Raw genomic sequence first — 16,578 nt, 5'->3', positions numbered from 1 at the left:
ATAGGGAACTTTCGGGATAGCATTTGAAATGTAAATAAAGAAAATTTAAAAAAAAAGAGGATAACAAGTCCAAAAAAAAAAAAAAGTGATTTTTATCATGATTTTATTAGTGTGTGTGTGTGTACACGCGTGTGCTCTTGAACCTTTATAGAGATCAGAGGGCAATAATTTGCAGGAATCAGTTCTCTCCTTTCCACCCTGTGGGTCCCTCTGGTGTTTTCACCTCCTGAGCCGTTCCACTAGCCCAACAATTCTATGTCTGGACAATGTGCGTTTTTACCCTTTCCCAATCTTAACTTCTTCCAATCACAGATGCTTCATAGATGCTACCTGTTAACATCTTAACCTCCTTTCTTGTGAGAGGGAAGTAGAGCAGAGCCATCAGACTGCAGCCTGGAAGCAGGACAGCAAGGAGAGCATAGAGGCAGCCCCGTGGCCGCCTGCGCCTGCACCTGGGCTACCACATGCGCTGCAGCCATGCGCTGCAGCCCCACGCTGCAGCGGGTTCTGAGAGCTGCCACCTCAGGAAGAGCTAACCAACTCCACTGCTCCCTGTGGAGTTCTCATATCTCCAGCAGGGCCATATCTGAGGTCAGAGGACACGGCTCTTCCCTCAGATGGCACTAAATTACATCAATGGATTTTTAGGTTGCCATTACTACTCAAGATGTCATTGAAACTGGTGACTTCCAACCATTCATCTCATTCTTTGTTTTGGAATGAAAGTCCACGGTAAATTTAGAAAAGATACTAATTATCCTGAGGACAAATTCAAGACCAGAAAAATGAAGAAATTTAAGAATGCCATGAGACAGATTTTGGTTTTTTTTTTTTTGGTCTTAAATAATTTTTCCAAAATAGTCATTCAAGCAAACAGAAAACAAGTAACAACAAAAATCAGACAATGCAACTGTAACTGTAAGAAAACAGTGACCTTAAAAGAGCTAGTGCATTCTTTCAAAGGACTTAGTACTCTTGGTTTGCAAAAGAAATTCTAATATTTTATTACTTTGTCTAATAATCAGGTAATAAAAAAGGTCTGAGAAACTCTTGGGACCCTAGACACATAGAAACGAGAGCAGGAAAAGATGACGAGGTCAGCCAAGTCGGCAAGCTCCAGCTCTCTGCTCGAAGGCATCGGAACCTTAGAAGAGGCAAGCAGACTGGCCTGTCTGCCTACAGGAGGCACTTCACTGCTTCTGCCAAGCAGGGTCTTATAAAAATGACAGGATGCCAAGAACAAGTCCATACCTGACAAATCGAGACAACCGAGATGGTGATGTCAGGCTCGATAAAGCATTTTGGCAAGTTAAGAATGTGCACCTGTGAGAGCTGAGGACAACCTGACAGACTCCTGTTTCCCTGGCTCGCTCTCGGCAAACTAATTGTGGTGACTGAAGAGTCCACCCTGAGTTTTACAGAGCAGCAATTGGCTGCACGGATCCAACAACTGCTGCTCTCCCGGGCGTCAGGAAGACAAAAAAAAAAAAAAAAAAAAAAAAAACCCGACATCGGTGCTTACATGCACCGTTCTGCGCATGGTGGAACAATGAGCCAGAGAGGATTTCTGGTGAGACAGGCCAGAAAAGGAAAGGATACCCAACACACAGACACATGTGTTGTGTGCTTGCACATCCTCAGAGCCTCAGTGGCTCTGGTCACACTGCCATTGAGCATGCTATCCCCCAGAGCAGACTGTACCTTCGCAGCTATAGCTGTACACCGCCACAGCTGACCTGTCCACCAGATTCTCATCGTGATGCCAGCTCACCGCCATCTTCCCCATGCCGAAATAGGGCTCCTCTTTCAAGTACGGCATTTTCTGAGGATCCATGAAATTTAGCAAAGTCACGTTGTAGGCCGCTCGGCTCTTAAGGTCCACTTCATCATCACAGGACGGCCCCACGCCGGCCCTGGGGAACTCTGCCATGCACAGTGGCACAGCATCTTCATTGGCCTTCTCTCTGACAGCCAGTTCTTCCAAGGCCTGGATGGTCTCGACCTGTAGGTAGTCATTGAGCTTGAGGAAGGTCTGACATGCAGCGGCGATCTCAGCCTCTGTGTACTTGACCGTGCAACCCTTCACGGGCCAGGGCACTGTGAAGAGCCTGGTGTTCAAGTACTTGTAGGTGCAGCCTGGGTCCCCTATGAGGATGCGAGACACTGGGGTGAGCACATCTTTGCCTTGGATCCTCACCACATCCCGAAACAAGCAGCCATGCTTATGCAGTGCGAGAAAGGCCTCGGGGACCTCTTTATGCAGCTCCTCAGGTACGCTGCCTGCCTCTCGGAAAACCAGTTTAGGATACTTCAGTTGCCACTAAAATAAAACCAAAGAGGGGAGACGGTTACGCATGGCTATCATCTTATTTCCAATAGTCTGCTTTCTTTCAAGAAGTACAGGGAGAAACTAAACTACACAGTACTTTTTCCCAGCAGGGTTCTTATCTTGCCAGTCTTAAAAAAAAAAAAAAAAAACAACCTTATACAAAACCAACACCCAGAGACTCTCCAGTGAGCACTGTCAGGTTGAAGCTCTAACTACTAATAATCTTCAACACAAACAAAAAAAATGAGAATAACTGGCTTTGATCTCTCAGGTTTCCTGGGCCCACTTCTCCCCGCCTTCAAACCTTCTTATGGCCTTTGGCTTCACAGAAAATAAAATTTTATTCATGAATTGATTATTGTCAAGTGTTTACTCCATGCCAGGGGTTCTGATTCACTCAGACTAGCTCATTTCTCACAGCTTGACACAGACTATCAGCTCCAGTTTACAGATCCAACCCTGAAGCATTCAGGTACCCTGAAAACTTGCCCCAAGTCACACTGGTAAATGTTAGCCCAGGCTTTAAGCCTCTGGGCTGCAGTGTCCGGCTGGCTCCAGTGGGAGCGATCTTAACTGTCTGACTGAACCCTTTCCAATTACTGGCAAACTGGCTTCTGGTCCAGCACACTCACCTAAAGAAAACTCACCTCTCTGAAAGAGAATACAGTAAGTTCTATGAACTCAGGAGCCATGACAATTTGATTCCTGACTAGAACACTAGTGCCCAGAATATTCTACAAAAGGCAGTCTTACTGGTGTCATGGGAAGGGGGTATTCAGACATACCCCACCCACTTACCCAGAAACACACAATGACACTGCTCGGGGCTGTACTGGCTTTCCTGGAGCCACCTTCTCCTCTGCACGGGATTTCTAATTGTCCTCGTAAAACAATCCGACTTGTTCCCTCTCAGTTTTAGGCTGAATCCTGCAGAGAAAGCCTAGGGATATCAACCCACTTGCTTGTCCTCAGACCACTGTGCTGTTCAGGACTTCACACATGGGGGGGAGGGTAACATGCTCATTCCTGTGGTGTGTGCATGCTGCTGCGTGTGTACTTGTGTACAAGTATGCAGAAGCCAGAGATCAAGGCCAGCTGTCTTTGGTAATCACTCACTGACAGGGTCTCTCACTGATTGGCTAGGCTAGCTGGCCAGTGAGCTTCAGGAATCGGCCCATCTCTATCTCCCCAGCACTGGGATGTCAGACCAATAGCACCAATGTGCACCATAGCTCCTGGCCAACCACAAGGGGATTAGAACTCCAACCTCAGGTCTTCGGGCAACAGACAGTTATTACTACTGCATAACCTAGCAGCATAACCTAACAGCATAACCTAGCAGCATAACCTAGCAGCATAACCTAGCAGCATAACCTAGCAGCATAACCTAACAGCATAACCTAGCAGCATAACCTAGCAGCATAACCTAGCAGCATAACCTAACAGCATAACCTAGCCTATTCTGGCTCGTTTGTAGCATGGGGAGAGGGCAGTCCTGCAAGATTTAGTTGTACAAGATATATTTTGTGATATTCATATTATAGAATGTGTCAAAGACTTTTTAAAGGACTAAGTTCTAATTGAAAAAATATTTGTAACCTATATGATAAAAAGAATATTCTTAGTAAGAGGCCATTATAAATTTAGATATATATGTGTAATGCATATACACACATAATAATTCAAGAAAAAGAGGCCATGAATTTGATAGAGGGCAGAGTTAGGTGGTATATCACAGGGTTTGGAGGGAGAAAAAAGAAGAAAAAATGATGTAAAATAAAATTCTTTTAATTGAAAAATAAAATATACAGCACTAAGAAGAGCTTACTGTTTTTAAATTATTTTAAAAAACACGTAAGTACAGAAAAACAGACTCAAGAAAAACGTCAAAAGTTGTAAGTGCTGCTGCCCCTGGTATGTACTTCATTTATTTTAATTTTCTCTCTTTGATTTTCGACTACGTTGAATCGAAAAATAAAATCAGCAAAAAGACTATTTTAATCTAATTTTTTTCATGGCAATTCTTACATTTGCCAGGAAATTATTCTTGCTGGTATGACAAGATGCTTCGGAGTCATTAGCCATCTCCAGAAAGTCTGCCTCAGTGTGAGCCTGACGGACTTCACCATGACGAGAAAGATCGATGAATGGTGGCGGGGTCTCTCCGCCACAGTCTCAGAGAAGATGAATGGGAGAAAATGCCTACCCGACATGTCCTGGTTAAACTAGGACCTGATGCACAGAACAGCTACAGACATTAGTTAAGGACTGTCTTTAGAGAGAACAGCAAGGAACTTTGGAGAAGAGATGAACATTAAATAATCTGAGTTCATCCTGTCAGACGAGTGGGTTCACGTTCCGTTTAGACAGGTACATGAGCAACATCAGATAGCACACAGTAATTTGGAACAGCTGTTGGCAGACTTTCAAATATGTTAGTGTAATTTTTTTGATTAATCCTGTTAAAGTTTTTCCAGGGAGTACACAGTCGTGAAATTACACTATCGCTGGTTTGGTTGCACTCTATATTTCTTGAGGTCTGTCTATGTACACTTCTAGGGCATAGTTTAGTATTTGGGAAGGTATGTCGGCCATAATGGGCCAATATGCTGGCTCTATTCAATGGACTGGAAGGTCTGCAACGCTGGCTCTCCAGGGAGCCTTCATCTTGCCCATCCTGATGCACTAGGTATAAATCCCATCTTTCCTTCCTACCAAGGGATGTCTGAAGGACTTTCATCATTCCAAGAAAACAGGCACAGTACTGAGTGAGTAAGCCACTTGTTCACAGGAGGTCAGATCAAATGAGGCTCAATAGAACCCTATCTTCAACTGAGAGAACACATTTTACTACCTGTAAGCAGCCTGAGAAACACCTCCTGGCAATGTCCATGGCCAGGGCCAATGAGAAGCCATCTATACCCTGCTGTGACAGGCTCTGCTGCTAACACCTCATGCTTGCATTCTGAGCATCACGCATGCTGTCCTTCATAATGTTGTCTACCTAATTTTTATTGACAATACTTGCGACTTGACAACCATCCCAATACTAAAAGACCACGCACTTGGCTGCACCTCCAGCTGTATCATGCCATGCAGAGCCCAGGGGAAGCGCGGTTCTGAAGCCCCACAGAGGATCCGCTACAGCTGTTACTACCAGGTGGGTGAAACCCAGCTGATGTGCTGCTAGTGGTGGGGTGTGGGTTCATGCAGTCATTTACTTAACAGCCCATGCTATTATTGTGTTTGTGTGTTTCACATCCAGCTAGTGCTAGTTATGCACCAGACACTGGATAACGTCCATAAATATGCTGATAAAAGTAAGCTAGGCCCTACAGATAATATCTCGTATTTTACCTGCATAGACAGGATGGAAAGTGAAGGAGTCCCACTGCAGAAGGCCAAGTACACAGTTACAGGATGAGAGGAGAGTTGGAGAGGAAAACCTGGAAAAATCCTTACTTGGGGACTTAAAGGCCTGTCAAGCACTAGCTTCTGCAAAGTACTAAGTTCCAGGAATACGAAAGAGCAAGACATCCCCACCCTCTCTGTGAGCCTGTATCCCAGAGGTGAGCCAGATATAAATGAGGAAAGAGGGCAATGCTTAGTATGATGGCTTTAGAGGATATAAAGTTGAGGGCATGGGGCTGGGTTGCTGTGGTAAGCATGGCTAGCTCCCATCTCTCTAGCCAGGTGACGTGAGGACAGAAGAATGGAAGAGTGTGGATGCCAGCCCTACGGAGACGCAAGGGAGGGACTCCGGGTGATGGGAGCACCGTATAAAAGTCTTGGGGAGGAGTGTGCTTGGCTGTCTGCAGTAGAGTAAGATGCCACACTATGAGGAAGTTGTGGGGTGATGGCTTAAGAAAGCGAGAATTCAGGTAAGGGGAACATCGAGGAGCCAAGGTACACTGCTTTACAAGTCAGTGTCCAATACCAGGTTCTACACTTCTACTCAAAATAAGCTGGGAAGCCCTCACCGGACCCTCAGCGAGAACACAGAAGGAGCGAATTAATTAAAGCTCGTGTGTGTGTGTGTGTGTGTGTGTGTGTGTGTGTGTGTGTGTGGAGTGGGGAGGAAGAGTTGGCTCAGTGGGTGAAGGCACTTGCCACCAATCCTGATGACCCAAATTATAAGGAGAGAACCAACTCCCACAAGTTGTCCTCTGACCTCCATATGTGCACTGTGGCACCACATATGTGCACACACAGGCAGAATAAAAGAACAGAAACCATCTTAGGATGTCTCGGGATAGTGTGCTGAAGCAGAGAAAGAATGGAAAAGCTGGGAGGCAGCTGCAGCAGGAACAGGGCTACAGCAGGAACATGGCAGGGACAGAAAGCAGTCACGAGACACTTTACCAGTGGGATTTCCTGGGACATTAACAGAATGTACAGTATTTACATAAGGGCTTTTTTTTTTTTTTTTAAACATAAGGGTGAACAGGTGGCTGCCAGACAGTGGAGGGGAGGAGGGTAGAGGCAGACACGAGGCAGAAGAGGAGCAGACAGGGTCAAAGTTCAGCAAGGTGCTCTCACACACTGGTGTCTGTCGGATCCACAGCAGGTGAGGGCTGGATAAGAGGCTGGTCACAGGGCTGCGTCTACCTGCCAAGAGCTTTGTGAGGGGTAGGTGGACACACTGAGTCTGAACTTTACCTTAGAAACCAGGGGGACTCAGCAAAGTAAACGAAGCAAGGAGGGACATGTGGACACATTTCTAAGAGTGCAGTTCTGGTGGCACTGGAGGGCACCTACCTGGACAAGACAGAAAGGCTACAGATGGGAGATAAGCATGGCATTTAAGTATACTGGCAATGGGGGGCAGGAGAGATGGCTCAGCAGTTAAGAACACCGACTGCTCTTCCAGAGGTCCTGAGTTCAATTCCCAGCAACTACATAGTGGTTCACAACCATCTCTAATGGGGATCCGATGCCCTCTTCTAGTGTGTCTGAAGACAGTAACAGTATTCTCACATACATGAAATTTAAAAAATAAATAAAAAAGTATACTGGCAACGGCAGGAATCCGAGACATTCTGGAGAAGTAAAATTGCCAGGACCTGGTGACAGAGCAATGGGGAGCAGTTGGAGATAGTATGATTCCTAACCTGAGGAACAGGATCAGGGGACCCCCACTAGGCACAAAAGTTGAGCCAGAGCTAAAAGACATCATGGGTCCCTAATAAAATGGAAGCCATGGCCTGTGGCGGGCACGCACGAAGCCTTCTTGTCTCTTCTTCCCACTCCCGGGCAAGTCCCTCCTAACCGGGTCAACAGCTGACCTCTGAGCCCTTTGGCCTTCCTTAGACCCAGGGCTTCCCACCTGAGCTAGTCACATGGCTTCTGAAGGTCCTCCCACATGACCTTCCCACAAGGAAGGTCAAAAAAAGCAGGGACCTTTGGTCATCCTACACAACTTTAACTCCCACAGCACTGCAGGGCCTCAATGGGGAGGCTACAGAGCACACAATTAACTAATATGGATCGTAACGAGGTGGGTGTTAGTGGGAGAATTTCAGCTAGAACCTTCGAGTACACAGTCAGGACTGAGGGCATGTGGGCATCACAGATAAGCAAAAATGGGAAGAGTTAGGGGCCACTGGAAAAAGGGCAAGCTGTCTCAGAAGGACTAAGAGATACAGGAAAAGACAGAAGCAGCAGAGTTTAACCAGAGCGCTCCACAGAGCCAGGGAAGGGGCCTGGTCCTTAGACTTCCTGCCCTAAAGCCCAAAAAGGCTGTAACCCTCTCTGCGCCTCAGTGTCCTCTGCTCCAAAGTGAGCTGCACAGCAGCTGCCTTGGGGGACTTGGTGGCATTTAAATGAGCTAACGCAATGCAATGCTCTGACTCAGCTCTGGTTCTGCTGGCTCAGGAGGAAAGGGCACACAGGACAACCTGGGACCAGCACTACCTCAGGGAATGCTCTGGGATCCGGGGACAGTCTGTCTTCTCACTACATCACTGAGTGTTTCCTGAGTCCTGAGGCAAGCTATTAGACACTCCCTCTGCTGCCCTACTTCCAACTGTTGACACTGCTGATTCCTGGTCATTTCCCAGGAAATGTTTCGAGCTGTAACATGGTGCAGAGAGAAGCAGAAAGGGCCCAGCCTCAGAGCCACTTCAGTTGGAGGCTGGCCTTCAGTTCTGATGCTCGGACATGATCTCATTCTCTCCTGATGTTTCAAACAGCATTAAGACCTTCCTTGGCTACCTCAAACTTGAGGGAGACTGTTGGTGACTTGTGGGAGAAATCACTAAAGCTGGCGTGGTAACTAAATATGAGCACTCACAAAACAGCACCGTGCCTGGCCCAGGCTGAGACAGCTAACATGCCTGAACACTAGCTGGGTGACATCAGAGTTTTACCTCAAGCTGGTTTGACACTCCCATTAAAAGGCTGTGTAAGGGACTCAAATGTCGGACCTGAACCATCCATTCCTGTCATTTATAAAGTGGGAAAAGAGACCGCAAAAACTTTGTATGTATACACAACTATATACACAATAGGATATTACATAACCATAAAGGAGGAAATCCTATCACACGCAGCAAGAGGGATGGAACTGGAGAATATTAACTTGAATGAAATCAGCCGAACACTGTAAGACAAAGTACACATGATTTCACTGGGTGCTGTAGAAGAGAGCAAAGTCTGTAGAGATGGGGAGAGGGAGCATGATACAGGGACAGAAAGAAGAAACGCATGAAGGAGACTAGGAAGGATGCTGGGGAGCAGCCTCAACAGCAGAAGGTCACCATGTGCAGGATACCACACCAACATGGACCCACTGACCTATACAGTCAATATGGGCTAACGATTAATCTTAAGTACTTTCAGTTCACCCTTTAAGAGTAAGTTTCTTAAACAGTTGGTTTTTGTCCCTGTTTTGCTTCTACTTTTATTCTGTTTTGGTTGATGCAGGTCAGCTCTGAACTCTTGGGCTTGACCACCCAAGAAGCAGGATCTGTAAGTATCTGCCATGCATACTTACAGCATGCATGCATACATACATACATATATACATGCATACATACAAGCACAGCCTATAGAACAAGCTTTCCAGAAGCTCAAGGTTTATTAGCAGATATCTATATCTAACACGATCACTAAGGAGCCTGGAGGGGGTTGTCTGTTTGCATCTGGGTGGGTTTGTTTATTTGTTTGTTTCCTGTCCCTGGTATGTGGCAGGCCAGGGCACAGCAGGATATCACCTTTCCCATTTAGTTCTTCATGTTCTTCTTACACAACACAAAATTGGAAGTGGCTGGAAGCTACATGGAGACAACTGAGTACCAGCAGGACAACGGCTTCTCTCTAAGACTTCTGCGCTTACTGCTTTTGCTTGCTCAGAACTGACTTTTTACATTTCTTTTTGTGCACTGTAAAACAAATACATGTTTGCTGCAGAGGACCTGGCTGACCAGATAAGCTATGAGAGCACTCTATCACTACTGAATATATTTCTGAAATCATCCCTCTCTTTCACGGTGCCACCTCCTGAGGAAGTGTGTATGTGGCCTTGATTGTCAGGGTTATTATGGACAAGCAGGTGTTACCAGGAGAAGAGGATGAGATTGTATTCTATGCAGGACAAAATCAAGACAAACAAACAAAAAGCCTGCATGAGCAAAGAGGTTTGCAAAGGCACAAAGACCCACAGGTGCTGGGGAGTGGAAACGGTGCACTTTGTCTAGACAGAGTTTGAAGAGAAAGCAGACAGGGAGGGGAGGCATGTACTCTAGGGGCAATGCATGGCCTGGGACCAGGCCTCTGAGTGCAGTTTGTACCCTAGCAATTCCACTGATCAAATACAGAGGAAATTTTGGTAAATAAATAAATAGCAAAGCATCTTACCTGCTGATAGAACTCATCATCTTTGGGAGTCAGGTAAGGAAGCCAAGTGTCTTCAAGCTCCTCAAGGAGCCTCAGTTTCTGGTTAAAAATAAGAATTACATATTACTGAACATAAAGTGACCTCAAGTATAGAGTAATATATTATCTTCCAACAAAACACGCACAAAAATCTTAATGAACTTGAAGGCAGGCGCTTTTAAACATCTTTAATTGTAAGCCGTACAAAGCATCCAATCAGAAATGATCCTGCTCACTGTCACAGTTCCTGAGGCAATCTCACTCAGTCCGCTTGCATCTTTGCCATCAGGGTCTTCTCATGACCTAGGTGACCTGGGATCAGTTAACAATCTTCCAGCATAAATGTTCCTGTCCGCACAACCTGAGGCAACTCAGTGTTCTGTGACAGCACCCCTAGAATTACCAAGTAAAACCAAGCCATCTCCTCTTGGAACACTGGGGTATCTGGGATGCTTACTCCTGCTGTAAATGTGTATTTAAACATGTCCACATACAGTAGTGCTCCCTTTTTCAAATTATCTCATTTTATGTGTGAGTGTTTTGCCTGCATGTTTGTATGTGCATCACATGCTCGGCCAGTGCACATGAAGGTCAGAGTTGGATCTGACCTCTGGGAACTGGAGTTGCAGATGGTTGTAAGCTGCCACGACGGTGCTGGGAACTGAACCTGAGTCGTCTAGAAGAACGAGAAGTGCCTGTAACTGCTGAACCGTCTCTCCAGCCCCAAACAGTGCCTTTTTAAAAGTAATCTTTCATCTCTAAAACATCAGCAACTTTATGTTAAGCTTCTTTGCTTTCTTTTCCAATTTTCTAAAGCACCATTGTGTAAGTCCCCATCTAGCACTGTCTTCCTCTTCAAACAGCATCAACTATTTGGACAAGTAATTGTAACAAGGAGACTTTACAATGCTTAACCTTATATTCAGGCATCTATAGAACCTGTGTTTGCATGTAACATATACACAGCATATATGAGTAACACACACACACACACACACTCACACCTGTTCATACTAGTTATCTGGAAGAAAAAACAGCAGAAAGTAGTTTTCAAATAATTTTGGAACCTGTAAAGCAGATCATCAGGGACACTGTTAGGAAGTAATGGCTCACTAAGAACAGGAAGGTATACCGCTCTGGACCAGTGTGGGCCTACTGGAGGGGTACAGGTGTTTTGTTCCCCACCAACTCTAGAAGTCACTGATCTTATACTGTGCACCACCCACCCAAACTGACATGGTAGCCCAGAGAAAGCAGCCTTCACTCACAACCTGTCATGATCATAGCAGTTCAGAGCAAGCACCTCTGAAATTCTAGACTTTTTATATTATAATCCAAAATAAGTACCCAAAAGGAACTAGAAATTTAACAACTAGTACACACACAAGAAACAAAACAGTATGTTCTATTTCGCACACGATTCTATTTATTTAATCAGTCTTCCATTTTGTTGGTATTTTCCTACTCATAACGCTGAATGACTTCCTAAGTAAGGTGTGATCACGGACCCTTAGGAAGGACCTACAATAGTAGCATAGCGCAAGTCATTTAATTCCCTAGTTGGCTAATGTTTTATCTTCTTTTGGCAGCAGCCACTATCACAGATATAAAAAGAACTAATGATATTTCCATGAATATACATTCTCACACTTATGTGCACTACCACTACCTTAACCAAAACCTACACTTCAATTTTCATTTGGCACTCAGGAAAGCCTGCACTTCCCTGTGATCTTTCAACTAGCTCTTAGGGTGTTTTATAAACACAAGGCACTACAATATTTATAAATGCCACCAAAAAATTAAACACTGAATAATTCAGAAGTCACACCTTACAAATACCACCTTAAAAATCTCTCCACGAGAGTCTGCCATTAAGCCTAAGCCATGTGTAAGGTATGTATTTCCAGGAGACATTCCATACTTCATCTAAGATAGACTAAAGATCAAGAGAGCCACCTCACGGGCCCACAGGCATCAGTGGAGGATGGAACTGTTTGTGATTAATGCATCTACTAAATTATTATATAAACAAACATTTTTAGCTCAGCTGATGTACAGTTTGTCAAGCATGTATACAGCATTACACTTGAAAGGCTGTGCCCAATGATAACATTACCCAAAAACGCACCTACTATGCAGAAAGAAGAACACTGTCTTACTCTACAGGAATTTTGCTTCTAGCATCTTCAACACTGTAAACCACCTATTGACCATAACTATCTACCACCTATTTAAACGTATTACCTATTGATTCTTAACATGGCACCCAATACAAAACCACAAACTTATGCTTCAGGGCTTGTTTCAGGAAAGACATCCTTCTGTCCATGTGCAATGAAGCATTTTGGGGGGAACGCTCACAGCCAAACACACTGGGGTGAGGAGGGCAATCCAGCTTTGGGGTTGGTTCCTTTGGCGCCAAATGCTAGCCGGTCAGCACAGCACATGAGCCCACACAGGCTGGAGGCAGAAGGGTTCACACTGAATCAGCATCTCCGGCCAGCAACAGTGCCTCGGTGAATCCACACAGCTGGGGCCGACCTACCAGCTTCGTGGTAGGTCACACCTGGGACAAATGCCACATAGCTAGAAAGGGCTCAGACCCTGACTCTCCCTCCTGACAGGAGAGTCACAGAAAAGCCCTCCCAACCCTCCTGTGCAACCAACAGCCTACTACTACCCTCACATTTAAAAAGCTGCAACTTAAAAAGACAAAATGTTGCATGTCGGAAACTGTAGGCCTCTGCTTCCACTTTGGTGGGAAAGCTGAGCTGCCTGAGCTCACAGATCTTGCCAAAGACATGGTTGGAGATTCTGTGGAAATCACCTAAAAAGGCTAACTGGTTTTTAAGTCATGACTCCCGAGTGGAGTGTGTTTCTTGTTCCACCTTTCTCTTCAGCCCATTAGATGCAGCTGCTGACAATTCTTAGCACTATTTCCAAGGTACGTGTGTATGGTCTGACTGTTTTGACAATAGGCCAGGCTAGCCTGGAACTTGCTATGTGTCCAGGCCCACCTCAAATCCAAGGTCTCCTTTTGCCTCAGCCTCTTAAGTGCTGGAATTAGAGGTATACTCCAGCACACCTTGCAGTCCCTGTTAATAGTTTTTAAATTATGAATGAAATTTTGAACTGGACAATACAAATTTAATTCTATTAAAATTAACAAACAAGCCAGACGTGGTGGCGCATGCCTTTAATCCCAGCACTNTGAGTTCCAGGACAGCCAGGGCTACACAGAGAAACCCTGTCTCGAAAAACCAAAAATCAAAAACCAAAAAAAAACACCTCAGGATTTAAAACATCAGCATTGCCACCACCATACTCAATGAAGATGCAACACTGTGGAAAAAAAAAACAAAAACAAAAACAAAAAACAAAAAAAACAAAAAAACAGGGCAAGTAGATTCCAGGGCACAGACTGTAACTTCTGGAAGCATATAGATTCCTCCATCTCTCCCAACCTCAGTCCTCTTACTGTAATGCGGCTGTGAAGTCAAACCAAGCACGAACATTAGTAAACACTGCAATTTGTAAACTATGCAGATTGTAGGCAAGTGGGAAGCAGGTGAGGCGGGGTGTGTTCTAGACAACAGAGCATGAGTCACACCCTGAGTTCCAGGGCTAGTTCCTGGAGAGATCTGGAACTGCTTTCTCAGGGAGCAACACAAGCAAGCGCTGCTTAGTGCCTTACCAGCCCACAGCACACCTGGCAACCACACCCTGACTTACTAGTGTCTGGAAGAGTCATGCTTAATAGTCATAAAGACCAGCAATGGAATCTATACGAACCCACCCAATTATACTTCAGAACATAAATCAACCCTACTTGAGAACTCCAGATATTAATTTACCTGGATAAAATTCAGGAGAAATTCATACACACTTTTCATGAAAGTTTGTGTGTGTGTGTGTGTGTGTGTGTGTGCATATATGTGCTACAACTTAACTAACTGTTCTGTACAAAGCACTGTATCCCATAGGAACAGTCAGCAATGACAGTGATCTGGAAGAACTGCCAGACGAAGAATTAGGAAAGTAACTGCAGCTATGTTCAGTTAACTCAGAGAAGATGTGCCTATTACTCCTAGAAGAGGAAAGGGACTGTAACATAGGCAAACAATTTGATAAAGAGCTAGAACCTCGAGAAACAGTGCTGCGGTGTTGAAAAGAGCAGCCCAATAAAGTAAGCTTCTTAAAATAAAATAAACATCTAAAATGTTTGTAAGTACTTTGAAATGTCAGCTACATGAGAAAAAGCTAGTTGCAAGTTTTGGAAATGAAAAGCACAGTTATAGAAATGAAATTGTTGACTTTGGGACAGGGTCTTGTGTAGTTGAGTCTTACAACACTCCTGCCTCAGTTCTGGTGCTGGAATAACAGGTGTGACCACTGACCTGAGAGAATAAATTCATAGATGGGATGAGCAGTGGACTTGACAAATTTACGAAGAAAATTGGTGAGTTGAGAGAGCACTAAGAAATCTCATAGAATTTAACTTAAAGGGATGAAAGGTTCAAAAGAGAAAGGGCAGGGAATCTGAAAGCTAGGTGGAGAGGTTTCAATTTATGTTGAAACTGTAGAATAGAAAAGATAGAGTGGAACATATCCCGAAATACAAGATAAAACAGAAACAAAGAAGAGGTGCATCCTGTGGATCTGTAGACACTAGCAGATGGGGCCGATGTCTCTAAAGTGCTTATGAGAAATTATGCTTAATCCTTAAAATGTGCTTAGTATCTTTGAACATGTGAGTGTGAAGTACATGTTTGTATGTCTGTGTGCATGTATGTGCATGCGGAGATCAGAGGTTGGTATCTGCCTTCCGTGATTGTTCTTCAGCTTGTATTTTGAGTCAGGGTCTCTCGGTGGGCCTGGGCCTGTCCATTTGTCTAGACAAGCTGAGCCGTGAGCCCGAGAGAGTCTTATCCTTGCTCTCCCAGCTTTTTAGAATTATAAGTGTTCCTTGCCAAGGATGGCGTGTGTGTATGTGTGTGTGTGTGTGTGTGTGTGTATACTCTCGGGTCTTCTTGTTTGCAGGGTAAAAATATCATTGATTGATTCATCTCATTAGCCTAATGTGGTTTTTAAATTTTAAATGTATTTTTATGTGTATGAGTATTTTGTCTGCATGGATGTCTGTGTATCATGTTATCCCTGGTACCTGTGGAGGCCAGAAGAGGGCATTAGATGCCGTGCAAGTGGACTTACAGATGGTTGTGGGTGTTAGAAACTGGAAGAGCAACCAGTGTTTTGAACCACTGAGCCATCTTTCCAGCCCCCTGATGTGATTATCTGCTTAGGTTTACTTTTGCTTTGCTATCCATCTGTCCGTCTGTCGTCTGTTCCTCCTTCCTTCCTTCTTTTTTTTTCTTTAAGGGCTTTAATGTTCTTTGTCATATTGCTACACACTCTCTCTATACACACACATACACATACACACACACCTTCTGCTCCTTAAGACCCACAGATCAAAATAAACTACACCTCTCCTGGGGTCACAGGATTTCTCCCAATCTACCTTGTCAAGAAGTGAACCTTCACTGCAAACCCTGGTTTCGGGGGTGGGGGGAGGGTTAGTTACTTCCATGCCCGTCTGCAGTGGTAAACCTGTATTCCTGACTTTCTTAAATTCTACTTTCTGTCTCAACATCCAGACCTCTGTAGGATGGAGGCTTTAATCTAGCTGATTGCCCTTTCTGTTCAGGTCCTTCCAGTGTGTAATGCCATCTTGTCTACAAACCCAGCTACGACTTGTCTTCTTGCATTCCTTTAATGTCTCATTCCTGCCATCTCTGTGGTTCTGGGACAAAGGACATGCACATACTGTGATGCAGGAAGGTGCAAAATTCTTCAGGATAAAGATTCTTAGCAGGAGATTACCCAGGTTACAGTGACGCACAGGACTCTGAAGGGTTCTGACTCATACAGTGAAACTGCCCTCCTGGTATCAATTCACATGTCCATCAGAGGACAACTCCCATTTCTTCATCAACTCAAACACCAGTTATTACCAAACTTGTACATTTTTAGCAAATTGACTAATGAAAAAGAAGTTCTCCTGCTCCAATTTACATCCTTCCTGAGTCAGGTTAAATAACTCTTCTATTATCTATTCTGTTACTGCGGAAAGACAATGAACTCAGAGTGGATGTAATTCAATCACCGAGACTTCTGTCATCTCTCCTTTTGTTGAACAGCTGTCTGTGGGAAGGACCAGGTCTCCAGCAGAGCCACCTTCATGCATGTTGGATAACATGCCACTTTCCATGTTCTCCTTAATTAAGACGGCAATTAAGAATTGGCCTCCATGCAACCAAGTTAGCTGCAATATTTTTTAATCTCAAAAACCTCTCTTTTAAGGGAAAGAC

The 16,578-nt window shown here is 44.6% G+C and overlaps 1 protein-coding gene and 1 pseudogene across 1 annotated transcript in view; one reads left to right on the top strand and one right to left on the bottom strand.

Moving 5' to 3' along the window:
* Positions 1-1,255, top strand: part of LOC110337759 — a 17,940-nt pseudogene extending 16,685 nt beyond the window's left edge.
* Positions 1-16,578, bottom strand: part of Fto (FTO alpha-ketoglutarate dependent dioxygenase) — a 352,191-nt gene that overhangs the window by 251,325 nt on the left and 84,288 nt on the right. Inside the window, exons 2-3 of the mRNA XM_029532367.1 lie at positions 10,187-10,264; positions 1,702-2,320 (exon numbers count right to left, since the gene is read on the bottom strand). Coding sequence (XP_029388227.1) covers positions 1,702-2,320; positions 10,187-10,264 — 697 coding nt within the window. The remainder of the gene's footprint in view (positions 1-1,701; positions 2,321-10,186; positions 10,265-16,578) is intronic.

The sequence above is a fragment of the Mus pahari genome, chromosome 20 (genome assembly GCF_900095145.1).
Source record: "Mus pahari chromosome 20, PAHARI_EIJ_v1.1, whole genome shotgun sequence".
NCBI lineage: Eukaryota > Metazoa > Chordata > Mammalia > Rodentia > Muridae > Mus > Mus pahari.
The sequence above is the reverse complement of the archived record's forward strand: the minus strand, read 5'-3'. Positions and strand labels throughout refer to the sequence as shown.